General features: G+C 42.2%; 1 protein-coding gene across 7 annotated transcripts in view; it reads left to right on the top strand.

Annotated features, from left to right (window-relative positions):
- Positions 1 to 26,621, top strand: part of LOC110490110 (fibroin heavy chain) — a 66,381-nt gene that overhangs the window by 18,319 nt on the left and 21,441 nt on the right. For 4 of the 7 annotated variants that reach the window (XM_036944410.1, XM_036944409.1, XM_036944407.1 and 1 more), the window contains exons 9-34: positions 5 to 337; positions 519 to 599; positions 722 to 769; positions 910 to 972; positions 1,058 to 1,108; positions 4,098 to 4,160; positions 7,173 to 7,223; positions 7,480 to 7,890; positions 8,291 to 8,317; positions 11,312 to 11,722; positions 12,229 to 12,261; positions 12,391 to 12,738; positions 17,979 to 18,011; positions 19,751 to 20,047; positions 20,349 to 20,435; positions 20,590 to 20,619; positions 20,806 to 20,979; positions 21,175 to 21,213; positions 21,385 to 21,480; positions 21,669 to 21,779; positions 25,056 to 25,118; positions 25,297 to 25,371; positions 25,472 to 25,504; positions 26,238 to 26,258; positions 26,368 to 26,394; positions 26,484 to 26,498. In XM_036944410.1, the coding sequence (XP_036800305.1) occupies positions 5 to 337; positions 519 to 599; positions 722 to 769; positions 910 to 972; positions 1,058 to 1,108; positions 4,098 to 4,160; positions 7,173 to 7,223; positions 7,480 to 7,890; positions 8,291 to 8,317; positions 11,312 to 11,722; positions 12,229 to 12,261; positions 12,391 to 12,738; positions 17,979 to 18,011; positions 19,751 to 20,047; positions 20,349 to 20,435; positions 20,590 to 20,619; positions 20,806 to 20,979; positions 21,175 to 21,213; positions 21,385 to 21,480; positions 21,669 to 21,779; positions 25,056 to 25,118; positions 25,297 to 25,371; positions 25,472 to 25,504; positions 26,238 to 26,258; positions 26,368 to 26,394; positions 26,484 to 26,498 (3,021 nt within the window). Of the gene's footprint in view, positions 1 to 4; positions 338 to 518; positions 600 to 721; positions 770 to 909; positions 973 to 1,057; positions 1,109 to 4,097; positions 4,161 to 7,172; positions 7,224 to 7,479; positions 7,891 to 8,290; positions 8,318 to 11,311; positions 11,723 to 12,228; positions 12,262 to 12,390; positions 12,739 to 17,978; positions 18,012 to 19,750; positions 20,048 to 20,348; positions 20,436 to 20,589; positions 20,620 to 20,805; positions 20,980 to 21,174; positions 21,214 to 21,384; positions 21,481 to 21,668; positions 21,780 to 25,055; positions 25,119 to 25,296; positions 25,372 to 25,471; positions 25,505 to 26,016; positions 26,059 to 26,237; positions 26,259 to 26,367; positions 26,395 to 26,483; positions 26,499 to 26,621 lie in introns of all 7 variants that reach the window. The other 3 variants (XM_036944404.1, XM_036944408.1, XM_036944405.1) reach the window with 2 other exon arrangements.

The following is a 26,621-nucleotide window of genomic DNA, read 5'->3' as shown; positions in this document are numbered from 1 at the left end:
TTAGGAGCAGGAAGCACACTAGGAGGAGATGGATATGGGCCTGGTGGTGCTGGTGGATATGGGCCTGGTGGTGCTGGTGGATATGGGCCTGGTGGCGCAGGTGGACTTGGGCCTGGTGGCACAGGTGGACATGGGCCTGGTGGCGTAGGTGGACATGGGCCTGGTGGCGTAGGTGGACATGGGCCTGGTGGCGCAGGAACTGGGCCTGGTGGCGCAGGAACGGGACCTAGTGGCACAGGTGCATATGGTGCTGGTGGCGCAGGAACTGGCCCTAGTGGCGCAGGTGGAGTTGGCCTTGGTGGTTTTGGGCCTGGTGGCGCAGCAGTACCAGCTGGAGGTTAGTAAGGGTTTATCAAACCCGAGAACTACGACATCCACAGAGAACATGCAAAAAAACAGAGCGAGACTGAACACTATTTCATTGTGTAAAGTATATAAATTAGACTGAGTGGGAAATGAAAGGAGAAGATATGCAGTACAATACACCTCATTAAGATGAATGATGTATATTGTTGCAGCACCAGTACTTCCACAGACTGGAGTCCCTGGGGGTGGAGCTAGAGAGAAGAGCGGTTGGAAGGCCAACAAACAAGTGCCAGGTAAACTACAAGTCCCAGAGGCCAACTCCATATCTTACTGCAGTACAGATGTAAAGGTAGTCGTTTTATTTCAAAACACAGTAGTTTTGTTTTGTCATATATTCCTTACTTTATCAACACAGGTGTTGGAGTACCTGGACTTTATCAAGGTGGAATAGTGCCTAGTCAAGGTATGTCTGCCAAGATGTTCTGATTTGGTTGATATGTTGTGAGATTAGACGAGCTGAGATGCGTTACAATACTTTACATGTCTGCTTTTGCAAAACTTTGCTTTGGTGCTCTCTCATTTCTCCTCCATTATTGTGTTTAGGTTTCGGAGGGCGTGGGGTTCTACCAGGTGTTGCCACTGGATCCGGACTTGCTCCCCAGACAGGTGAGTCTGTCATCCACCTGTTGAACTACTGACCTTTGACCCCTAATTCTGCACCCTGTTGACCTTGGTCTCGTCTTTCCTACAGGGGCAGGTGTGCTGGGCCAGGGTGGAGTTGGAGCTGGCACTGGAGCTGGAGGTAAGGGTTTATCAAACAGAGAGGGACAACATTGTTATAATTGATTTTATAAGACGTGAATATACAGTGAGCTCCAAGTATTGAAACAGTGACATTTTTGTTGTTGTTTCGGCTCTGTACTCCAACACTTGAAATGATAGGAGGTTAACCTCTTAAAGGGCAGACTGTCAGGGCAGACTGTCAGCTTTAATTTGAGGGTATTTTCATCCATATCAGGTGAAATGTTTATAAATAACAGCACTTTTTGTACATCGCCCTCCCCATATTTTAGGGGACCAAAATGATTGGGACAAATTCACTTGCAGTGCATTTGGAAAGTATTCGGACCTATTATCTTTTTCCAATTTTTGCAACCATAAAGCCTGATTCTAAAATGGATTACGCAAAAAAAAATGTTCTCATCAATCTGCACACAACACACCATAATGACAAAGCGAAAAAAAATTATAGATTAAAAATCAAAAACAGAAATACATTATTTACAAAAGTATTCAGACCCTTTGCCATGATACTCGAAATTGAGCTCAGGCGCATCCTGTTGCCATTGATCATCCTTGATGTTTCTACAACTTTATTGGAGTCCATTTGTGGTAAATTCAATTGATTGGACATGATTTGGAAAGGCACACACCTGTATATATAAGGTCCCACAGTTGACAGTGCATGTCAGAGCAAAAACCAAGCCATGAGGTTGAAGGAATTATCTATAGAGCGCCGAGACAGGATTGTGTCAAGGCACAGATCTGGAGAAGGGTACCAAAAAATGTCTGCAGCATTGAAGGTCCCCAAGACATCATTCCTAAATGGAAGAAGTTTGGAACCACCAAGACTCTTTCTGGAGCTGGCCACCCGGCCAAACTGAGCAACCGGGGGAGAAGGGCCTTGGTCAGGGAGGTGATCAAGAACCAGATGGTCACTCTGACTGAGCTCCAGAGTTCCTCTGTGGAGATGGGAGATCCTTCCAGAAGAACAGCCATATCTGCAGCACTTTACCAATCAGGCCTTTATGATAGAGTGGCCAGACTGAAGTCACTCCTCAGTAAAAGGCACATGACAACCCACTTGGAGTTTGCCAAAAGGCACCTAAAGGACTCTCAGACCATGAGAAACAAGATTCTTTGTTCTGATGAAACCAAGATTGAACTCTTTGGCATGAATGCCAAGTGTCGCATCTGGGGGAAACCTGGCACCATCCTTATGGTGATGCATGGTGATGGCAGCATCATGCTGTGGGATGTCTTTCAACGGCAGGGATTGGGAGACTAGTCAGGATCGAGGGAAAGATGAATGGAGCAAAGTATGGAGAGATCCTTGATGAAAACCTGCTCCAGAGTGCTCAGGACCTCTCTGAACATCTCTGAAGAGACCTGGAAATAGCCGTGCAGCAACTCTCCCTATCCAACCTGACAGAGCTTGAGAGGATCTGCAGAGTTGAATGGGAGAAACTCCCCAAATACAGGTGTGCCAAGCTTGTAGCGTCATACCCAAGAAGACTCAAGGCTGTAATCGTTGCCATAGCTGCTTCAATAAAGTACTGAGTAAAAGGTCTGATTGCTTATGTAAATGTGAATATTTCAGTTTTTTTTTTTATACATTTGCAAACATTTCTAAAAACCTGTTTTTGCTTGTCATTATGTGGTATTGTGTGTAGATTGATGAGGGGGAGAAACTATTTAATCATTTTTAGAATAAGGCTGTAATGTAACAAAATGTGGAAAAAGTCAAGGGGTCTGAATATTTTCCAAATGCATTGTATATGTGTATAAAAGTAGTAAACATTTTTAGTTTTTGTTTAAAACATTTGCTGTTTGTTTTAGTTGTTTCAGATTATTTTCTGCCCAACAGAAATTTATGGTAAATAATGTGTCATTCTGGAGTCACTTGATTACGGATAGTCCTGATGAATTGTGAATAATGATGAGTGAGAAAGTTACAGATGCACAATTTCATACCCCCCCCCCCCCCCCCCCCTCCCCCCAGCAATATAAAATGCTAATCTCCCTTGTTATTGTAATGGTGAGATGTTAGCATGTCTTGGGGGTATGATATTTGTGTGTCTAACCTTCTCATTATACATTATTTACCATTAATTTGCACACAAAATTTTGGGCACAAAATAATCTGAAACGCAACCAAAGCAAACAGCAAATGCGTCCAAAAAATGTGTAAAGTCACAAACTTGATGTTGCGTGCTATGAATATGGGACCAAATACTTAATTTTTTACTACTTTAATACACATATAAGTGAATTTGTCCCCATAGTTTCTGTCCCCTAAAATGCGGGGACTATGTACAAAAAGTGCTGTAATTTCTAAATGTTCCACCTGCTATGGATGAAAATACCCTCAAATTAAGATTGACAGTCTGAACCTTAAAATCATTGTATCATTTCAAATCGAAAGTGCTGGAGTACAATACTTTTGTAGCTCACTGTATGTACTCTATATAAACACTCACCTTGTGCATTAATATACAGGTAACTGGAAAAATAAAGGAAACACTGAGTAAATGAGGTGGAGTCACAGGTGTGATTCCTGAGCTAATTAAGCAATTAACATCCCATCATGCGTAAGATCATTTATAAAAATTCCCAGTTGCCCATTATTTTGTCTACCATGGCTAGAAGAAGAGATTTTGAACAGAGGAGTCTCTAAGGAGCATAAGTGTGTGTGTGTCTCAGTTACCAGATCTCAACCCAATTGAGCACATATGGAAGATTCTGGAACGGCACCTGACACAGCGTTTTCAACCACCATCAACAAAACATAAAATTATGGAATTTCTCGTGAAAGAATGGTCACATCCCTCCAATAGAATTCAGACACTTGTAGAATCAAATCCAAGATGCAATGAAGCTGTTCTGGCAGCTCGTAGTGGCCCAACACCCTATTAAGACACTTTATGTTGGTGTTTCCTTTATTTTGGCAGTTACATGTACATTAATATAGAAATAAATACATTGTACATAGTGTATATTTTTCTCCTCAGGTGGCCGAGGCAGTTTAAATGGAGTGTTCCGTGGATATCCCCTCATATCACCTAAATCTGGAGGTACTGGACACTCAGCCTGGTCTCATAAACTAGACATAGTAAAAATAAATTCGGGACACTCAAATTTGTATGATATGTTATGTTTTGTATGAGACTTAATGAAAGTAGCATGATTGGTCGGAGTGGATGGGTGGGCATATAACGCTAACGTCTATCAACCCAAAAGTTACAAGTTCGAATCTCGTTACGGACAACTTTAGCATTTTAGCTAATTAGCAAGTTTTCAAATATTTAGCATGTTAGCTAACCCTTTTAGCTAACCCTAACCTTAACCCTTTTAGCTAACCCTAACCCTTTAACCTAACTCCTAAACTTTACCCTAACCCTTAGCCTAGTTAATGTTAGCCAGCTAGCTAATGTGAGCCACCTAGCACCTAGCTAGAATTCAAAACATATCATAAGTTTAGCAAATTCGTAACATATAGTATGTTTTAGAAATGTGTAAGATATTGTATTGTATTGCAGATTCATAATATATACACTGCTCAAAAAAATAAAGGGAACACTTAAACAACACAATGTAACTCCAAGTCAATCACACTTCTGTGAAATCAAACTGTCCACTTAGGAAGCAACACTGATTGACAATAAATTTCACATGCTGTTGTGCAAATGGAATAGACAACAGGTGGAAATTATAGGCAATTAGCAAGACACCCCCGATAAAGGAGTGGTTCTGCAGGTGGGGACCACAGACCACTTCTCAGTTCCTATGCTTCCTGGCTGATGTTTTGGTCACTTTTGAATGCTGGCGGTGCGTTCACTCTAGTGGTAGCATGAGACGGAGTCTACAACCCACACAAGTGGTTCAGGTAGTGCAGCTCATCCAGGATGGAACATCAATGCGAGCTGTGACAAAAAGGTTTGCTGTGTCTGTCAGCCTAGTGTCCAGAGCATGGAGGCGCTACCAGGAGACAGGCCAGTACATCAGGAGACATGGAGGAGGCCGTAGGAGGGCAACAACCCAGCAGCAGGACCGCTACCTCCGCCTTTGTGCAAGGAGGAGCAGGAGGAGCACTGCTAGAGCCCTGCAAAATGACCTCCAGCAGGCCACAAATGTGCATCTGCTCAAACGGTCAGAAACAGACTCCATGAGGGTGGTATGAGGGCCCGACGTCCACAGGTGGGGGTTGTGCTTACACCCCAACACCGTGCAGGATGTTTTTCATTTGCCAGAGAACACCAAGATTGGCAAATTCGCCACTGGCGCCCTGTGCTCTTCACAGATGAAAGCAGGTTCACACTGAGCACATGTGACAGACGTGACAGTCTGGAGACGCCGTGGAGAACATTCTGCTGCCTGCAACATCCTCCAGCATGACCGGTTTGGCGGTGGGTCAGTCATGGTGTGGGGTGGCATTTCTTTGGGGGGCCGCACAGCCCTCCATGTGCTCGCCAGAGGTAGCCTGACTGCCATTAGGTACCGAGATGAGATCCTCAGACCCCTTGTGAGACCATATGCTGGTGCGGTTGGCCCTGGGTTCCTCCTAATGCAAAACAATGCTAAACCTCATGTGGCTGGAGTGTGTCAGCAGTTCCTGCAAGAGGAAGGCGTTGATGCTATGGACTGGCCTGCCCGTTCCCCAGACCTGAATTCAATTGAGCACATCTGGGACATCATGTCTCGCTCCATCCACCAACGCCACGTTGCACCACAGACTGTCCAAGAGTTGGCGGATGCTTTAGTCCAGGTCTGAGAGGAGATCCCTCAGGAGACCATCCGCCACCTCATCAGGAGCATGCCCAGGCGTTGTAGGGAGGTCATACAGGCATGTGGAGGCCACACACACTACTGAGCCTCATTTTGATTTGTTTTAAGGACATTACATCAAAGTTGGATCAACCTGTAGTGTGGTTTTCCACTTTAATTTTGAGTGTGACTCCAAATCCAGACCTCCATGGGTTGATAAATTTGATTTCCATTGATAATTTTTGTGTGATTTTGTTGTCAGCACATTCAACTATGTAAAGAAAAAAGTATTTAATAAGAATATTTCATTCATTCAGATCTAGGATGTGTTATTTTAGTGTTCCCTTTATTTTTTGAGCAGTGTATTACGAATTGCAATTTGAAACATATCATACGAAATAGGTGATGGACAACAACAAATTAATACATACCATAGTAAATGCAACATTGAACAATTCCAACGATTTTACAGAGTTACAGTTCATATAAAGAAATCAGTCGATTTAAATAAATTCATTAGGCCCTAAATCTATAGATTTCACATGACTGGGCAGGGGCACAGCCATGGGAGCCAGGCCCACTCACTAGGCAGCCAGGCCCAGCCAATCAGAATGAGTTTTTCCCTACAAAACAGCTTTATTACAGACAGAAATACTCAGTTGGGTGGCTGGTCTCAGACAATGCCACAGGTGAAGGAGCCGGATGTGGAGATCCTGGGATGGTGTGGTTACACGTACTCTGCATTTGTGAGGCCGGTTGGACGTACTGCCAAATTCTGTAAAATTACGTTAGAGGTGGCTTATGGTAGAGAAATTAACATTACATTATCTGGCAAATGCTCTGGTGGATATTCTTGCAGTCAGCATGCCAATTGCATGCTTCCTCAAAATTTGTGACATTGGTGGCATTGTGTTGTGACTAAACTATACATTTTAGTGGCCTTCTATTGTCCCCAGCACAAGGTGCACCAATGTAATGATCATGCTGTTAAATCAGCTCCTTTATGTGCCACACCTGTCAGGTGGATGGAATTATCTTGGCAAAGGATCACTAACAGGGATGTAAACAAATTTGACAGAAATGAGCTTTTTGTTCAAATGAAACATTTCTGAGATATTTTATTTCAGCTCATGGAACATGGGACCAACACTTGACATTTTGTTCAGTATAAATTGAGTGTCCCGTATTTACGTACGAAATGTTCTGAGACCAGGTTGGGACACTATAAAACTACTACAACAATCCACAATCCATGTCTATTATCCTGCTATTTCTCTTCCTTTTCTTATTTCATTCCTCCTCTTCTTCTCTTCCATTTTTAGGGGCTGGAGGCAAATCAGCTAATTCCCAGGCCAAGCTTGCTGCTAAATATGGTAAGACTGAATTAATAATTAATCCTTTAGGAAGGTGGTAGTTGGTAGGTTTACGGTAAGACTATATGAACTAGTCCTTAGGAAGATGGTAAGTGTACGTTTGGTGACATAACAGGTTTTATTACCCAGGTATTGAATGATTCAGGTGTTTGTGGTCTGGGGGGATTCAGGTGTTTGGTGTGGAGAGGCTCAGGTGTGTGTTTGGGGGTTCCGTGTGAATTGGAGTCAAAGATGAGAATTGTCTAACCCTGGCCAGCTGGAGGTGTACTTCGTCAAGGGGGCATGTCGGGAGCAGGAGGAGTACCTATCGGTGTACCTGGATCAGGTGGGGTCCCTGGTTATGGAGCTGGAGGTGTACTTCGTCAAGGGGGCATGGCCGGAGCAGGAGGCATACCTAGCGGCGTACCTGGAGCAGATGGGGTCCCTGGTTATGGAGTTGGAGCTGGTGGTGTACCTGGTTACGGAGGTGGAGCAGGAGGCATACCTGGATTCGGAGGCGTAACCAGAGCAGGAGGCGTACCTGGTTACGGGGGCGGAGCCGGACCAGGAGGCGTACCTGGGGCAGGGGGCGTCCCTGGCTCAGGTGGGTATGGATACCCAGGGGGTTACCCAGGTGGAGGGCGGTACCCTGGGGCTGGCCTAGGTGTAGGAGGTGCCTACCCCGGAGGTGAGTTAGAGACATAAAGGAAAAGAAAGGAGAATACTTGCTGCCAAGTTTTTCAATACTCCTAGCTGTTTTGATGTTGCAAATTTTGACCATATTGATCTAAACATTGAATCTGGTCCTCAACTAACTCTAAGAGCATCTAAACAGTGTGTGGGGGCATTCTCCTATCTTTCCACATGATATCTTACATATCATACACGTGTAGAATGTGCTAGATCTGTGTACACTCACTCCTACCACCCAGCAGGTCCCTCCATCTGCTACCTCCCATCCCATGGCTATGCATTTGGCGTTTGAAATACAAAAGGAGTTCACTTAAATATTCTTATTTTTTGAAGGATAAGTTATTTCATCTGATGCCAATGTTAATTTTAGTTTCTTGCATCACTCTATTTTACAGAAGCTGGATCTAAGGCAGCCAAATATGGTGAGAGTTTGCTTCAAAACCAAGAGCACATAACTATAATTTATTTAAGGTAACTGTCTGCATCCTATTCAGTTTTGGGTAAGCTACTCTGAAAATATAGTTTACCAAGCTACCAATTACTTCACACTGGAAGACGTTAAGCTACACTAAAGCTACCCTTAAGAAATGTATAGTTTACTTAGCTAAAATTACTTTGGAAAAGTAGTTCACGACATCCAAACTACTTTGGGAAAAATGATCATATCTAAATCTGATATGTCAGACTATAAATTGCAAGAATAGATCACTCTGGAGTCAGATGTTAACAGAATGGGTAATTTAGCCTATTAAACGCAAACTTACCCATATTATTATTATTACTACTTTTATTATTATATATACAGTTGAAGTTGGAAGTTTACATACACCTTATGTTATGGTGCGTGAATGAGGACCCAAAAGCGAATTAACAAAACAGAGTTACTTTAATGACGAAACACACGTAGGCTCAGATGGACAGGCAGATTCCGACAGGACAGGACAAGGTTAGATGAACAGGCAGATTCCGACAGGACAGGACAAGGTTGCAGCAAACACGACGATAGTCTGGTTCAGGCATGAGTAACACAAACGAGAATCCGACAAAGACAGGAACAAAAACAGAGAGAGATATAGAGGACTAATCAGAGGGAAAAAGGGAACAGGTGGGAAAAGGGGTGACGAGGTAGTTAGGAGGAGACAAGGAACAGCTGGGGGAAAGAGGGGGAGAAAAGGTAACCTAATAACGACCAGCAGAGGGAGACAGGGTGAAGGGAAAGGACAGAAACAAGACACAACATGACAATACATGACACCTTAGCCAAATACATTTAAACTCAGTGTTTCACAATTCCTGACATTTAATCCTAGGAAAAATTCCCTGCCTAAGGTCAGTTAGGATCACCACTTTATTTTAAGAATGTGAAATGTCAGAATAATATTAGAGAGAAATATTTATTTCAGCTTTTATTTATTTCATCACATTCCCAGTGGGTCAGAAGTTTACATACACTCAATTAGTATTTTGTCGCATTGCCTTTAAATTGTTTAATTTGGGTCAAACGTTTCGGGTAGCCGTCCACAAGCTTCCCACAATAAGTTGGGTGAATTCTGGCCCATTCCTCCTTACAGAACTGGTGTAACTGAGTCAGGCTTGTAGGCTTCCTTGCTCACACACGCTTTTCCAGTTCTGCACACTAATTTTCTGTAGGATTGAGGTCAGGGCTTTGTGATGGCCACTCCAATTCCTTAACTTTGTTGTCCTTAAGCCATTTTGCCTCAACTTTTAAACTATTCATGGTGTCAATGTCCATTTGGAAGACCCATTTGAGACCAAGCTTTAACTTCCTGACTGATGTCTTGAGATGTTGTTTCAATATATCCACATAATTTTCCTACCTCTGTCACGCGGGACTAGGTGGGTGAAGGAATCAGCCGCAGAGAGTTCCACTGGGGAAAAGTGCTCATTAATACGGCACACAAAAATGACAAGCCCAATAACACAACGAAGTGACTACCCAAAAACACAGGGTCCCAAGTCCAGAAAATATAACTACCTCTACCTAAAACGCACACATGTAACATAAAGACAATCCCGCACAAAACAAGGGCGGGTACACGTACTTAAAATAGGGAAGCTCATTAAGCCATACAACAGAACACAGGTGAAACTAATAAGACAAAACAAACAGACAAACGAAAAAGGGATCGTGGCGGCTAATAGGACGGTGACGACGAGGCAGGGGAGCCAACTTCGGCGGAAGTCGTGACAACCTATTGATGACATCTATTTTGTGAAGTGCCCCAGTCCCTCCTGCAGCTAAGCACCCCCACGACATGATGCTGGCACCACCGTGCTTCATGGTTGGGATGGTGTTCTCCGGCTTGCAAGCATCCCGCTTTTTCCTCCAAACATAAGGATGGTTATTAAGGCCAAATGGTTCTATTTTTGTTTCATCAGACCAGAGGACATTTCTCCAAAAAATATGATCTTTGTCCCCATTTGCAGTTGCAAACCGTAGTCTGTCTTTTTTATGGTGGTTTTGGAGCAGTGGCTAATGTCGATATAGAACTCGTTTTACTGTGGATATAGATACTTTTGTACTTGTCTCCTTCAGCATCTTAACAAGGTCCTTTGCTGTTGTTCTGGGATTGATTTTCTCTTTTCACACCAAAGTACGTTCATCTCTAGGAGACAGAATGCGTCTCCTTCCTGAGTGGTATGACGGCTGCGTGGTCCCAGGGTGTTTATACTTGCGAACTATTGTTTGTACAGATGAACGTGTACCTTCAGGCATTTGGAAATTGCTCCCAAGAATGAACTTGTGGTGGTCTACAATTATTTTCTTGTCTTGGCTGATTTCTTTTCATTTTTGCATGATGTCAAGCAAAGATGCACTGAGTGTGAAGGTAGGCCTTGAAATACATGCACAGGTACACCTCCAATTGACTCAAAATATGTCAATTACCCTATCAGAAGCTTCTAAAGCCATGACATAATTTTCTGGAATTTTCCAGGCTGTTTATAGGCGCAGTCAACTTAGTGTATTTAAACTTCTGACCCACTGGAATTGTGATACAGTGAATTATAAGTGAAATAATATGTCTGTAAACAATTGTTGGAAAAATGACTTGTGTCATGCACAAAGTAGACTTTGTAAACTTCCGACTTCAACTGTATAATATATATATATACAGTATATACTGTATATAATAGTGTGTAGTTGGGTACACCACTGCATGGCAATTTTTTTTTATTAACTTCTGAAAACAATACCTAGACTTGAATTTTGTTGAACTACCACCAAGCTACTGCAACGTGGAATTAAATAACTAGTTGAACTACCACCAAGCTACTGCAAAATGCAGTTAAATTACTAGTTTAACTACATATAGTTCACTACTCCCCAACACTGGTCCTCTAATTGTTGAGGTATAAGCACTCTTCATACAAGACCATTGCCTCCCTTTCTCCAGGTCAGGGTGGAGCAGGCACTGGAGCTGGTGGTGGGCTCAGCCAGGGAGTGCCTGCATCTGGGATTGGAACCGGAAGACTGCCTGGTGGGGCTGGAGGGGAACCAGGAGGCGGTTACAGGCCTGGCGGTAGCTTCGGTCCTGGAGGTGGAGTTGGACCAGGTGGGGCCAGTTATGGACCAGGTGGGGCCGGCTATGGACCAGGTGGAGCTGGACCTGGTGGCTATGGACCAGGTAGTGCTGGAAGTTTTGGAACAGGTGGAGGGGTTGGACCAGGTGGTGCCGGGGAAGGACATGGTGGAGCTGGCTATGGACCAGGTGGAGGAGTTGGTGGAGTGCCTGGTGGTGGACACAGACCTGGAGGTGGTTTACCTGGTAGTGGTGCTGGTTACGGACCTGGTGCTGGTGTTGGAGGTACATTAAACCAGTGGGTCAAAAAATCGAATATGATTTGTCACATTCTTCGTAAACAGGTGTTGGCTAACAATGAAATGCTTAATTACAGGCCCTTCCCAATAATGCAGAGAGAAAAATAGAAAAATAATAACACAAGGAATAAATACACAATGAGTAACAATAACTTGGCTATATAGACGGGGTACCAAGTCGATGTGCAGGGGTTCGAGGTAAATGAGGTAGATATATTTATTTAACTACATTTCAACAGGGAAGTCATATTGATACTAAAGTCTCTTTTACAAATGAGCCCTGCACCATACAAAACAAGTGTATCAATAGACAAGTATGGATAAACATAAATATACACATTTAATAGACATTCAGTCAAAGAACCAGGTGAAGCTGGGGAAGGACAAGGAACTGGAGCTGGAGGCATAATTGTATTCCTGTTCAGTGACAAGAATAATCTGTAAAAGAGAAAACAGGATGTGTATTTAATTCAAAAATGTGCTCCTTTACAGGATATGATGCAAATGCCAAAGCTCGTAAATATGGTGAGTAAATCCAATATCCTTGTCTTTTGTAAAGTTGAAAGTTCCGTTTTGAAATATTTATTTGTATGCATACTGTACCAGCTGGTATAATACTTTAATAGAGAGGTAAATCAATGTCTCCACTGACAGGTATGCTAAGTGGTGTCCTTGGGACCCCAGGAGGAGGACAGGCAGCCAGCCTGGGAGGAGTACCAGGAGGGGGAGCAGGGACTGGAGTAGGCCAGGGTGGAGTGCCTGGATCTGGGCTTGGTGGTGGTGGAGGTGTCCCTGGTGGTTATGGTCCTGGAGCTGGATTTGGACCTGGCCGTGGAACCGGTGGTGGTTATGGATCAGGAGTGGGTGCTGGGACTGGACCTGGCCAGGGAGCAGGGCCTGGAGCTGGGCTTGGTGCTGGTGGAGTGCCTGGTGGTGGATACAGACCCGGAGGTGGTTTACCTGGTAGTGGTGCTGGTTATGGACCTGGTGCTGGTGTTGGAGGTACATTAAACCAGTGGGTCAAAAAATCTAATATGATTTGTCACATTCTTCGTAAACAGGTGTAGGCTAAAAAATGAAATGCTTAATTACAGGCCCTTACCAATAATGCAGAGAGAAAAACAGAAAAATAATAACAAGTTATTTATTGCAAGTTATTTAACCCTGTGAACGGGGTTGATAACTTGTGGTTATAAATCGTAACAGTAAAGATAGTTAAGTTGGAAGCTTGTTGAGCAGGGCTTTATAAACAAAAAGAGCGTAATGATGTGATCTACTGTACGTGACTTTCACCTTTAACCGTCTAGCCAACCTTTGGTAAAGAATACAGTGATCAGTAATACAACTGTCTACTGTGATAAAACGAAGGGTACACCAAAGGGTTTAAGAGTAGTGGCAGCTGCACTTTGATAAATAGTATCACCATAATCAAGAACAGCTAGAAAGGTTGACAGCACAATCTGCTTCCTACTGACTAGAGAGATGCAAGATCTGTCTCTGTAAAAAAAAAAAGCCCACTTTTAATCTTAGCTTCTCATTCATATGTTTTTTTTATGTTAAATCACTGTCAATCAACACACCAAGGTATTTGTATGCAGGGACTTGTTCGATTTATAGAACCATCCGATGATGAATGAAGATGTAATCCAGCAGAGACAATTTTAGGAGAAGTTCAAAACAGCATTTATTTAGTTTGCCCGTATTAAGCACAAGCTTTAAAATCAGTAAGGGCTTCCTGTACAGCTATAAAATCTAACTGTAGCCTTGTCAGCAGTCGGGGGAAATTGCGTACATAGTAGTATATACAGCATATTGATGAAATGTTACATTTTTTCCAGATTGACCAATAGCATTCATAAATTTTTTTAAAAGAACAGCTCCTGGTATCTACTTCTGCGGAACACCTTTATGTTCAAGACATTTGGACTTAACCCCATCAATCAAGATGGCCTGAGTTCTGTCACTGAGTTAATCATGAAACCATGGGCAGGCATCAGAGCCCAGGCCAATCTAGGACAGCTTATTCATTAAAATAGCATGATCAACAGTATCAAAAGCTTTTGACAGGTCCACAAACAAAGCAGCACGTTTCATTTTAGAAAAAGCATTGACAATATCATTAACAACTAATGTGCTTTTTGTGATAGTGCAGTGCCCTGGCCAAAATCCAGATGGAGTTATATTCAAAATACCATTCACAGATATAAAATAGTGAAGTTGATTATTTACCAAATGTTTGAAAATCTTAGCTAGACATGGAAGCCTGGAGATGGGACGATAATGATCAAGTTCACGACTATCCCTGCCTTATGGAGTGGCAGCACATAAGCTGTTTTTCTAACTTTTGGAATAGTTCCTGATAACAATGTTGGATTTACATGTACATACAGTGGCTTGCGAAAGTATTCACCCCCATTGGCATTTTTCCTATTTTGTTGCCTTACAACCTGGAATTAAAATATATTTTTTGGGGGGGGTTGTATCATTTGATTTACACAACATGTCAACCACTTTGAAGATACTAAATATTTTTTATAATGAAACAAAGATGAAATAAGACAAAAAACTGAAAACTTGAGCGTGCATAACTATTCACCCCCCTAAGTCAATACTTTGTAGAGCCACATTTTGCAGCAATTACAGCTGCAAGTCTCTTGGGGTATGTCTCTATAAGCTTGGCACAACTAGCCACTGGGATTTTTGCCCATTCTTCAAGGCAAAACTGCTCCAGCTCCTTCAAATTGGATGGGGTCCGCTGGTGTACAGCAATCATTAAGTCATACCACAGATTCTCAATTGGATTGAGGTTTGGGCTTTGACTAGGCCATTCCAAGACATTTAAATGTTTCACCTTAAACCACTTGAGTGTTGCTTTAGCAGTATGCTTAGGGTCATTTTCCAGCTGGAAGGTGAACCTCCATCCCAGTTTCAAATCTCTGGAAGACTGAAGCAGGTTTCCCTCAAGAATATCCCTGTATTTAGCACCATCCATCATTCCTTCAATTCAATCCCTGTCCCTGTGGATGAAAATGCTGCCACCACCATGCTTCACTGTGGGGATGGTGTTCTCGGAGTGATGAGAGGTGTTGGATTTGCGCCAGACATAGCGTTTTCCTTGATGGCCAAAAAGCTCAATTTTAGTCTCATCTGACCAGAGCACCTGCTTCCATATGTTTGGGGAGTCTCCCACATGCCTTTTGGCGAACACCAAATGTGTTTGCTTATTTTTTTCTTTAAGCAATGGCTTTTTTCTGGCCACTCTTCCGTAAAGCCCAGCTCTGTGGAGTGTACGGCTTAAAGTGGTCCTATGGACAGATTCTCCAATCTCCATTGTGGAGCTCCTTCAGGGATATCTTTAGTCTCTTTGTTGCCTCTCTGATTAACCTCTAGCGTCGAGCAATCCCGTATCCGGGAGCGTAATCATAGCCTCAAGCTCATTACCATAACGCAACGTTTCCTATTCATGAAAATCGCAAATGAAATGAAAGAAATATATTCAAACACAAGCTTAGCCTTTTGTTAACAACAATGTCATCTCAGATTTTCAAAATATGCTTTTCAACCAAAGCTACACAAGCATTTGTGTAAGAGTATTGATAGCCTAGCATAGCATTAGGCCTAGCATTCAGCAGGCAACATTTTCAAGAAAACAAAAAAAGCATTCAAATAAAATAATTTACCTTTGAAGAACTTTGGATGTTTTCAATGACGAGACTCTTAGTTAGATAGCAAATGTTCATTTTTTCCAAAAATATTATTTGTGTAGACGAAATAGCTCCGTTTTGTTCATCTCGTTTGGCTAAGAAAAACACCGGAAAATGCAGTCACTTACAACGCCAAACTTTTTTCCAAATTAGCTCCATAATATCGACAGAAACATGGCAAACATTGTTTAGAATCAAGCCTCACATATCTATTCGATAATCTATCAGTGGTGGCAGTTGCCTTCTCATCAGAAGAAAACGGAAAAATACTGCAGCTGGAGATTACGCAATAATTGCGACGGAGGACACCAAGCGACCACCTGGTAGATGTAGTCTCTTATTGTCAATCTTCCAATGATATGCCTACAAATACGTCACAATGCTGCAGACACCTTGGGGAAAACGTAAGCTGACTCCTAGCTCCTTCACAGCCATATAAGGAGTCATTGCCATGAGGCGGTTTCAAAAAATGCAGCACTTCCTGATTGGATTTTTATCTGGGTTTTTTCTGTAACATCAGTTCTGTGGCACTCACAGACAATATCTTTGCATTTTTGGAAAAGTCAGAATGTTTTCTTTCCAAAACTGTCAATTATATGCCTAGTCGAGCATCTTTTCGTGACAAAATATCTTGTTTAAAACGGGAACATTTTTCATCCAAAAATTAAAAGAGCGCCCCCTATATCGAAGAAGTTAAGAAGCAGTGCGGCTTGGTTGGGAAGCAGTGCGGTTGGGAAGTAGAAGTCATGGATTACAGGCAACATTCACACTGAGCTACATTCGCACAGACCCTGCTTGTCTGGTCTGTGAGGTTTGGTGAGTGGCCCTATCTTGGCAGGTTTGTTGTGGTGCAATATTCTTTCCATTTTTTAATAATGGATTTAATGTTGCTCCGTGGGTTGTTCAAAGTTCCGGATCTTTTTTTATAACTCAACCCTGATCTGTACTTCTCCACAACTTTGTCCCTGATCTGTTTGGAGAGCTACTTGGTCTTCATGGTGCCGATTGCTTGGTGGTTGCTCTTGCTTATTTCTATTGCAGACTCTGGGTTCTTTTAGAACAGGTGTATATATACTGATATCATGTGACACTTAGATTGCAGACAGGTGGACTTTATTTAACTAATTATGTGACTTCTGAAGGTAATTGGTTGCACCAGATCTTATTTAGGGGCTTCATAGCAAAGGGGGTGAACACATATGCACGCACCACTTTTCAGTTGTTTCTTTCATTTTTTTCACTTCACCAATTTTGAATATTTTGTGTATGTCCATTACATGAAATCCAAATAAAAATAAATTTTAAATTACAGGTTGTAATGCAACAAAATAGGAAAAACACCAAGGGGGATATACTGTCGTGGTAATTTCCTGTATTACTAAATGAGGAGAGTTACAAACCACACACCAGTCAGAGTTGTACTTAAACTTAATATTTTAATAATATGACCTTCACCATAGCCCTGTGACTCTCAGATCAATTCAGTGTCTATAAATGAATTCTGAGAGTGCTTACAAAAGAATACTTCATATTTTATAGCCAAGATACACCCCTCTCAACTCACAATGACGAACCACAGATCTTAGGAACTTCACAAAGGGCCTTTTACTTGAAAGAGGAGTATACCATAGCCAGATAGCATTAACTATAAATTATCGTTCAGTTTGGTCTCTTAGACAAGGTTCTACTTCTCGTTCTTGGTACTTCATATTACCAAAACATTACCTCATCCAATGGCATATATCAATTGTCAATTCTAGATACCCCCATCTCAAATACACCCCCTCCTGGACAAGCTCACGGAGGAGAGTGAGCCTCCAGGTCATATACTGGGTCAAGAGAAGGGCAACATCAGAGGGGACATACAATGGTTCCAGACACTGCCATACTCCTCCCCCAATGGGAAAAGAGAGGGAGTGACTGGAGTACAGACATTATGGAGCCCTTCACATGGTTTCACAGATATATTCATTATGAAGACAATGTTCAAACCTGACTTCTCCCTTTCTGATATTCTGCCTATTACCAGACATGTAAAAGACAAGCCTGACCTCTCCCCTCTCTGGGCCCCAAGGGACTTTTCCCTAGAGAGGAAAATGCAACTGCCAACAGTATAGTCCAAAAGAAGAAATTTTAATGACAAGTATAAAGTAAATAAAACATATTATTTATCTATGTTACCTAACTAATTCTGATTCAGCTACAACAATACTTTTGCAGAGGTAAAGTGACGAGGCAACAGGATAGATAATAAGCAGCAGCAGCTGCATGTGATGAGAGTTAGTGCAAAAAGGGTCCGGGTAGCTAATTGGTTAACTATTTAGCAGTCTTTTGGCTAGAAGCTGTTCAGAGTAATGTTGGTTCCAGGCTTGGTGCATCGGTACCGCTTGTCGTGCGGTAGCAGAGAGATAAGTCTATGACTTGGGTAGCTGGACTCTTCAACCATTTTTAGGGCCTTCCTCTGACACTGCCTGGTATAGGACCAACGAAGTGTCTCCCATCATTAAAATGTCTCCCATCATGTGCTCTGTCTCACAGGATATCCTGCTGGGGCTAAGTCTCTGAAATACGGTAATCATTATTTTCTCTTTGTGGAGAGTATTTACAGTGCCTTGCGAAAGTATTCGGCCCCCTTGAACTTTGCGACCTTTTGCCACATTTCAGGCTTCAAACATAAAGATATAAAACTGTATTTTTTTGTGAAGAATCAACAACAAGTGGGACACAATCATGAAGTGGAACGACATTTATTGGATATTTCAAACTTTTTTAACAAATCAAAAACTGAAAAATTGGGCGTGCAAAATTATTCAGCCCCTTTACTTTCAGTGCAGCAAACTTTCTCCAGAAGTTCAGTGAGGATCTCTGAATGATCCAATGTTGACCTAAATGACTAATGATGATAAATACAATCCACCTGTGTGTAATCAAGTCTCCGTATAAATGCACCTGCACTGTGATAGTCTCAGAGGTCCGTTAAAAGTGCAGAGAGCATCATGAAGAACAAGGAACACACAAGGCAGGTCCGAGATACTGTTGTGAAGAAGTTTAAAGCCGGATTTGGATACAAAAAGATTTCCCAAGCTTTAAACATCCCAAGGAGCACTGTGCAAGCGATAATATTGAAATGGAAGGAGTATCAGACCACTGCAAATCTACCAAGACCTGGCCGTCCCTCTAAACTTTCAGCTCATACAAGGAGAAGACTGATCAGAGATGCAGCCAAGAGGCCCATGATCACTCTGGATGAACTGCAGAGATCTACAGCTGAGGTGGGAGACTCTGTCCATAGGACAACAATCAGTCGTATATTGCACAAATCTGTCCTTTATGGAAGAGTGGCAAGAAGAAAGCCATTTCTTAAAGATATCCATAAAAGGTGCTGTTTAAAGTTTGCCACAAGCCACCTGTGAGACACACCAAACATGTGGAAGAAGGTGCTCTGGTCAGATGAAACCAAAATTGAACTTTTTGGCAACAATGCAAAATGTTATGTTTGGCGTAAAAGCAACACAGCTGAACACACCATCCCCACTGTCAAACATGGTGGTGGCAGCATCATGGTTTGGGCCTGCTTTTCTTCAGCAGGGACAGGGAAGATGGTTAAAATTGATGGGAAGATGGATGGAACCAAATACAGGACCATTCTGGAAGAAAACCTGATGGAGTCTGCAAAAGACCTGAGACTGGGACGGAGATTTGTCTTCCAACAAGACAATGATCCAAAACATAAAGCAAAATCTACAATGGAATGGTTCAAAAATAAACATATCCAGGTGTTAGAATGGCCAAGTCAAAGTCCAGACCTGAATCCAATCGAGAATCTGTGGAAAGAACTGAAAACTGCTGTTCACAAATGCTCTCCATCCAACCTCACTGAGCTCGAGCTGTTTTGCAAGGAGGAATGGGAAAAAAATGTCAGTCTCTCGATGTGCAAAACTGATAGAGACATACCCCAAGCGACTTACAGCTGTAATCGCAGCAAAAGGTGGCGCTACAAAGTATTAACTTAAGGGGGCTGAATAATTTTGCACGCCCAATTTTTCAGTTTTTGATTTGTTAAAAAAGTTTGAAATATCCAATAAATGTCGTTCCACTTCATGATTGTGTCCCACTTGTTGTTGATTCTTCACAAAAAATACAGTTTTATATCTTTATGTTTGAAGCCTGAAATGTGGCAAAAGGTCGCAAAGTTCAAGGGGGCCGAATACTTTCGCAAGGCACTGTATGTTAAAATCCTTGAAACAAAACATATGTTCTCTTATGTTGTCTAACCCTAACCTTTGACCCCTCCCGTGTTGTCCTGCCAGGTCCAGGAGGAGGTGGAGGAGCTCCGGGTGGAGGCCTTGGTGGGCGATTCGGTGCCCCGGGAGGAGGTCTGCCAGGAGGAGGCTACGTACCAGGGGCAGGAGGCGCCTTAGGAGCAGGAGAAGCAGGAGCAGGAGGAAGAGTGCCTGGGGGTGGATACGGGACTGGAGCTGGGCCTGGTGCAGGAACAGGGCCTGGAGCTGGGTACGGTCAGGGAGCAGGAGGAGTCCCTGGAGGAGGCTATGAAGCTAGGGTGAGAGCAGGAGGACTACCTGGGGCCGGATATGGACCTGGAAGAGGTTAGTCAACAGCAGAGCCAGGGGTTCCCTAGGGCAGGTTGGGATATAGGGGCAATTTACAAAGCAGCGTTCCTTGTTTGTTGAGAATATGTTCTCAATGATTTACCTGGTTAAATAAAGGCAACTAATAATAGTTGGACTTGGGGGGATTGTTTGATTGGGAATCCTTGTTGTGTATTCCAGGGAAAACATTGTTTGTCGGGCTTCAAGCTTCCTACTAAATGGCATTGGTTGGCCAGTTTTTTTCTGTTGGTTTTGAGTTCAACATTCTGTAGTGAAAAGAGTCGCTATGATTCTACAGGATATGGAGCCGGATCAAAAGCTGCTAAATATGGACAAGTTGCTGGTGGGGCCGGTGGAGCCCTTGGAGGAGGAGCTGGACAAGGATGTGAGTTTATTTGTCTTGTCAGTCTGGTTGTACGTTGTTCAAGGAAACCAATATGGTAATTTGGGTGAACTATCCCTTTAAGGGAATATAAAGTTGAATCGATGTCCAGAAAATGTCTAACTTTGATCTGGGGGATTACCTCTTACTTCCATAGTCGGAGGGGTACCAGGTGGCTATGGACCAGGTGAGAAAATATTGCCTATTATTTAGCACCAATGTCGACTTTGCCTCTCAAAGCTACTTATTGCACTACCACAATTTAAGTAACAGCTGAAAATTGTACATATAATCACACTGCAACACCACATTCTAGCTAAACAGATGATACAATATCATCACATCCCTATATTAACACACTCTGTATACAAAGGTGGCTTCGGAGCCGGACCAGGTGGCTTCGGAGCCGGACCAGGTGGCTTCGGAGCCGGACCAGGTGGCTTTGGAGCCGGACCAGGTGGCTATGGACCCGGGGGCGGAGCAGGATCAGGAGGGGTGCCAGGTGGGCTTCCAGGAGGGTACAGCGGTTCTCCCTGGGGGAAAAGGGGTAAGTGTGAGGAGAGCTGAGAGGGTGGAGAGGATATAGATGGGTTAGTTTGAGTCATTTCACTGACCTTTACTTTACATAGAAGACAAGTTGGTAAGTACATGAAATGTACAGAGAAAGACCAATGAGTAAGTGTATTGTATCAGTATGTTCTGATGTCTGACACTGGTCTCTGTGTTTGGTTGGGATCTGCAGGCTACGGTACTGGATCTGAATTTAAGGCAGACAAATACGGTGAGAATGGGTTTTGTTTTCCAGAATACTGCACTGTTGCATTCGAGTGAAGCCGTTCCCAGAGCTAAACCGGCACCCATTACCCCTACTATACCTTGCTGCTGCATTTCCCATCATCTCTCAGATGGAAAGATGCAGACATATGAACTGCCTTCATGTTTATTTTTCTAGGACCAGGTGGGGCAGGAGGGGCCCTTGGTGCTGGGGCAGCTGGAGGTGCAGGGGCTGGGACAGGGGCTGGGACCGGAGCTGGGACAGGTGCTGGAGGTAAGGTCAAGTTGGTACTGTTATTGATAGAGTCTAGGAAGGGACAGAGCTTATGGTTTATATGTTTTGCAGGTGTGCCTAGTGGAGCCGGAAGCAAATCTGATAAATACGATGAGGGTCCATCCTTTGTTATCCGGTCTAATGATGAGGAGGAGGATGTTGGATGACTTATTTCTATTTTTACTTAGGAGGTGCAGGACCTACACCTGGCCCTGGCACAAGAGCAGGAGGAGATGGCACTGTGACAGGAGCCGGAGGAAACAGGACAGGCGCAGGAGGAGCAGGCACAGGAGCAGGAGGTAGCTTACACAATCAGTTATTGGTCAAAGTTTGAGTTAACTTCACTTCAATTCTTTATGGGTCAAAGTTTGAGTCGACTTCATTTCAATTCATTTCAACTGAATAATCCTGTTTGAACTGGTTCTGGCATCTATTCATCTCTCTTTACCTGCTGCATGCCCTTACAGAAAAAAAACAGGCTTCTGGCAAACAGTTGTGGCAATAATATTTTCACTAAACTGTTGTGCCAAATTTGCGACGACGTGAACATCTGGCAAACAATTCTGGGAAACTTGTGGAGAACACGGTTTGTTGCAAATTTGTTTCAAACTCATTCTGAATATGCAAATTAGATTAGGTTTTTGTTTACTTCACATTGAAATGTCTTATTTACATAAAACCAATCACACATAGCTTAAAATGAACTTGTTTTTCATAGAGTAAACTAAACAACATGTATTGAATGTCTTAACATATACAAATAAATCCAATCAAATTCTTATCTATCCTACAATTAAAACATAATGCCAAGTGTTACAATATTACCCTTGAAATCATCAGCATGCTAATGAAAAAAAGAGCAAAGACTAAATATTTCCCAAATAAATTGTTTATTTATTTCACATTGCTACAACATTTACATGAGAGAAATGTGAACACTATAGGGATGTTAGCCTTAGGACAGTATATAACTGAGCAATGAGCTTTCAACCAATGTGTTTGAAATAGAATAAACCAAATTTAAACAACAAAAACAAAATCAAACCCAGGTCAGAACTATTGCATTTTTTGAGTGAACTTTGGAGTCCTTCATCCAAAGCTTGTTGAATGCATGCACTGGAACATGAGAACACAAAACAAAAACAAAATGAAGATAGAAAACCTAGTACCTAAACGTTTAATATTTGGGCATCTTAAGAGGTAGACTCACCAGCTAATGGGTGGGTTAGGCTTTGGAAAAACTGGTTGAGCTGTAACAAAGTTGCCTTGATGTTGCTTTTCTTCTAACTAAAACAGATATTCTATATATTTTTCAGCAAGGAAACAATGTTTCTGCCTTGTATAAATTATATATAGACAAACGATGTAGCTAGCATAAAGTGGGACTTAGGCCTACTAAATCTTAAATGTGTGGCTAAATCATTCCTATACAAGATTTTTCTCCAGCCAAGCCTCAACACAATTGATTCAAACGAATTAACTAATTACGATCTTCAATCTAGACTGCATTCGGACATTCTAGACTGCATTTTCTTACCTTATCAAGCTTGAAGACGATACACATATTTATCAATAAAAAAAAGTCTTAGTGTACCACAAAAATGTTTCCAAGGTGTTGATGCATCCTCTTCCCAATGCAGCCTCTTCCAACACCATGAGTAGGGAAAAAAGGGTATCCATCCGCAAAAGATGTCAACTCAAATAGTTGCTACCTTAGTTGTTGTGCTAGCTAATAAACATGCTAACCTTACTGAACAGTGACGCTACCATATTGACATGTATATTGGTATTTAAAGACAGCAACGTCTTCATCTAAAAATATGTCTTTAAGATATCAATCGAATCATTAGCCAACTTTAGCAAGCTAAGCTAGCTAGCTAAGCGCTAGCCATTAGCTACCTACCCAGTAACAAAATGTGCTTCCCTCTATACCATAAAAACATGACAATTCTAACCAGGCATCAAATACCTAGCGAGTTTTAGGTTTATTAAGACAATTTATGAACAAGTTATCAGGCACAACTTTGGTAGAAAGCTAGTTTACAAGGTTTCCAATTCCAATATATTTTTCTTCTATGGTTCTAAATATGGCTGCCACAAGAATTTCGGCAGAAAAAAAACCTCTGGTTAACTGTTTGCCATTAAACATTTGCATATTTCTAGCAACATTTTTTGGCACACTATTTACAGTGAACAAAAATATAAACGTAAATGTAAAATATTGGTCCAATGTTTCATCAGCTAACATTTTTAAGATCACAGACATTTTCCAGATGCACAAAAAGCTTATTTCTTTCAGATGTTGTGCACAAATTTGTTTACATCCCTGTTAGTGAGCATTTCTCATTTGCCAAGATAATCCACCCATCTGACAGATGTGGTATATCAAGAAGCTGATTAAACACCATGATTATTACACAGGTGCACCTTCTGCTGGGGACACAACACAATGCTACAGATGTCTCAAGTTTTGAGAGAGCGTGCAATTGGCATGCTGACTACAGGAATATCCACCATAGCTGTTTCCAGAAAATGTCATGTTAATTTCTCTATCATAAGCCGTCTACAATGTTGTTTTAGAGAATTTGGCAGTATATCCAACCAGCCTCACATCTGCAGAACACGTGTATGGCATCGTGTAGGCGAGCGGTTTTCTGATATCCATGTTGGGAACAGAGTAGCCCATGGTGGAGGAGGGGTTATGGTATGAGCAGGCATAAGCTACGGACAATGAACACAATTGCATTTTATCTAATACTTGGTAAAGTCAAAGTACTATTTGGGATGTTACCTAGGTTTATGTGGACAGAGGTAACTGTATTGGAGGTACTCTGGATGGTGCCTCCATGGAATTTAGATATTTACATTTGGTCTGTTAGAGCATGTTTTCATTAACAGTTACAGTAAATACGTGGTTACACATGCCATAACTTTGCAATGGATGTTTAAATAATATCTAGGATGTCCAGTATAAACACTTTTCTCCCTTTTTGTTTGCTATGTCACACTGGAATGTCACTGCATGTGTCATATTCATCCCATAATATTTGAAACTTTCCCAGTTTTCATAGTACAGGTAACTGCCAAAATAATGAAAACACTTGAGTAAATGAGGAATGCAAGTATTCCACACAGGTGTGGTTCTTAAGTCAATTCAGCAATGAGCATCCCATCATATATAAAAATGCTGTGTAGGCTATTATTTTGGCTACCATGGCTATACCCCCATAGGATGACAATGCCCCAATTCACAGGGCATGAGTAGTCACTAAATGATTTGATGATCATCAAAACGATGTAAACCATATGCCATGGCTGTCTCAGTCACCAGACCTCAACCCAATTAAACACTTATGGGAGATTCTAGAGTGGTGCCTGAGACAGTTTTCCAACACCATCAACAAAATTATGGAATTTCTCATGGAGGAATGGTGTTGGATCCCTCCAATAGAGTTCCAGACACTAATCTATGCCAAAGTGCATTGAAGCTGTTCTGGCCCAACGCCCTATTAATACGCTTTATGTTGGTGTTTCCTCTATTTTGGCAGTTACCTATAGTTACTTTGTTCCACCAGGTGAGCCTGGTGGTGCCGGTGGGGTTCTAGAAGGATCTGGAAGTTCTGGTGGCCCAGGAGATGGTGGGTGTGGTGGAATAGGCCAAATCCTTTTGCTGAAACCATTCATTGATTCTGGCCAATCAAGATTTAGCCATTGACTTCAATAAGTGCAACAGTGGTTTTAGAGAAGAAGCCATAAACTAAGGTGATGTTTTTGACATTATATAATTCTTATAACACCTTTATCATCTCATGACAGGCACCGGCGTCACAGCTGGTGCTGTTGGAGGAGGGGTGGGAGACACAGGAATCCCTAGCATTGGAGGAAAACCAGGTATTTCTGATAACTACCTGATCAAACATCCCTAGTCCCAGTCTTGGGCTTTAGTTGTATGTGTGAACACATGCATTTCTATTTCTTTTCTGTTTAACAGATCAATCGGGGCTCAGGGGGACAGCAATCCCAGGTGTGTTCATCTGATCTTTTAGAGAGAATGTAATAGGTCTCTTCTGCATCTGTTAATGAGCACTGTTTGTGTTAAAGTTACCTTTGCTTCATCCTCAACAACACTGCATCCTCTCTTCAACCTCATTGGCAATGCTGTGTGTGCAAAGTACCAGTAGTTGTTTTTTGTCTGGCTTCATGTGCACACATATGATACCAGATATGCTGTAGAACACAAAAGGGGTGCGTGCCAAATGGCTCCCTATTCCCTGTATAGTGCAATACTTTTGACCAGGGCCCGACAAGGGCTCTGGTCAAAGTAGTGCCTGGTCAAAAGTAGTGAATTATGTTGGGAATAGGGTGCGGAAAGCACACAAAGTATTCTGGTATCATATGTGTGCACATGAAGCCAGACAAAAACCAACTACTGGTACTTTGCACACACAGCACTGCCAATGAGATTGCAGAGAGGATGCAGTGATGTTGAGGATGAGGACCATAGTCATTGTTCTCTGTTGTCTCTTTTGGCAACAGGCATCGCTATTATCATTAGTGACACAGCCCCTGATTCACCCAGTAAGGCAATATGCATCTCGCTCTCACCCTTTCTCACCTCTCTTCGCTTCCAACTCTGAGTTTCTCACACATCAGCTCTCAACCCTTTTCATGCTAACTTTTATCACTATTATGTAACAGATGTACAGTACATAGTATTGTTTCACTTCTAAAATGTCTGTTTCCATTTGGTTCCGTAGGTGGAATTGCAGTGCCAGAAAGTAAGTGATTTAAGAATCTGACGTTATCTAGACGTATAATATACTAATCCTGAATTCAATAAGGTGTGGTTTCATTGGCCAACATCTGAAATTCTTGTGTCTTATACAGCTGGGGCTGGAGTTGTTCAACCCAGTGGTGAGTCTGTGGTGCATTGATATTATCTTGATGTCTGTGTCACCATTACATGAAGTCTAATACTATCTTTCATGTCTTGTCTTATACAGCTGGGGCTGGAGTTGGTGAGTATCAGTTGTCTTTGTGTTAATTGTGATATCAATATACATATGTAATAACAGCCTTTTAATTATTGATATCTGTTGCATGCATACGTGACTTAAGGTATTCTTTCTCTTTCTTTCTCT

The sequence above is a fragment of the Oncorhynchus mykiss genome, chromosome 15, assembly GCF_013265735.2.
Source record: "Oncorhynchus mykiss isolate Arlee chromosome 15, USDA_OmykA_1.1, whole genome shotgun sequence".
NCBI classification, from domain to species: Eukaryota; Metazoa; Chordata; class Actinopteri; order Salmoniformes; family Salmonidae; genus Oncorhynchus; species Oncorhynchus mykiss.
The sequence above is the reverse complement of the archived record's forward strand: the minus strand, read 5'-3'. Positions and strand labels throughout refer to the sequence as shown.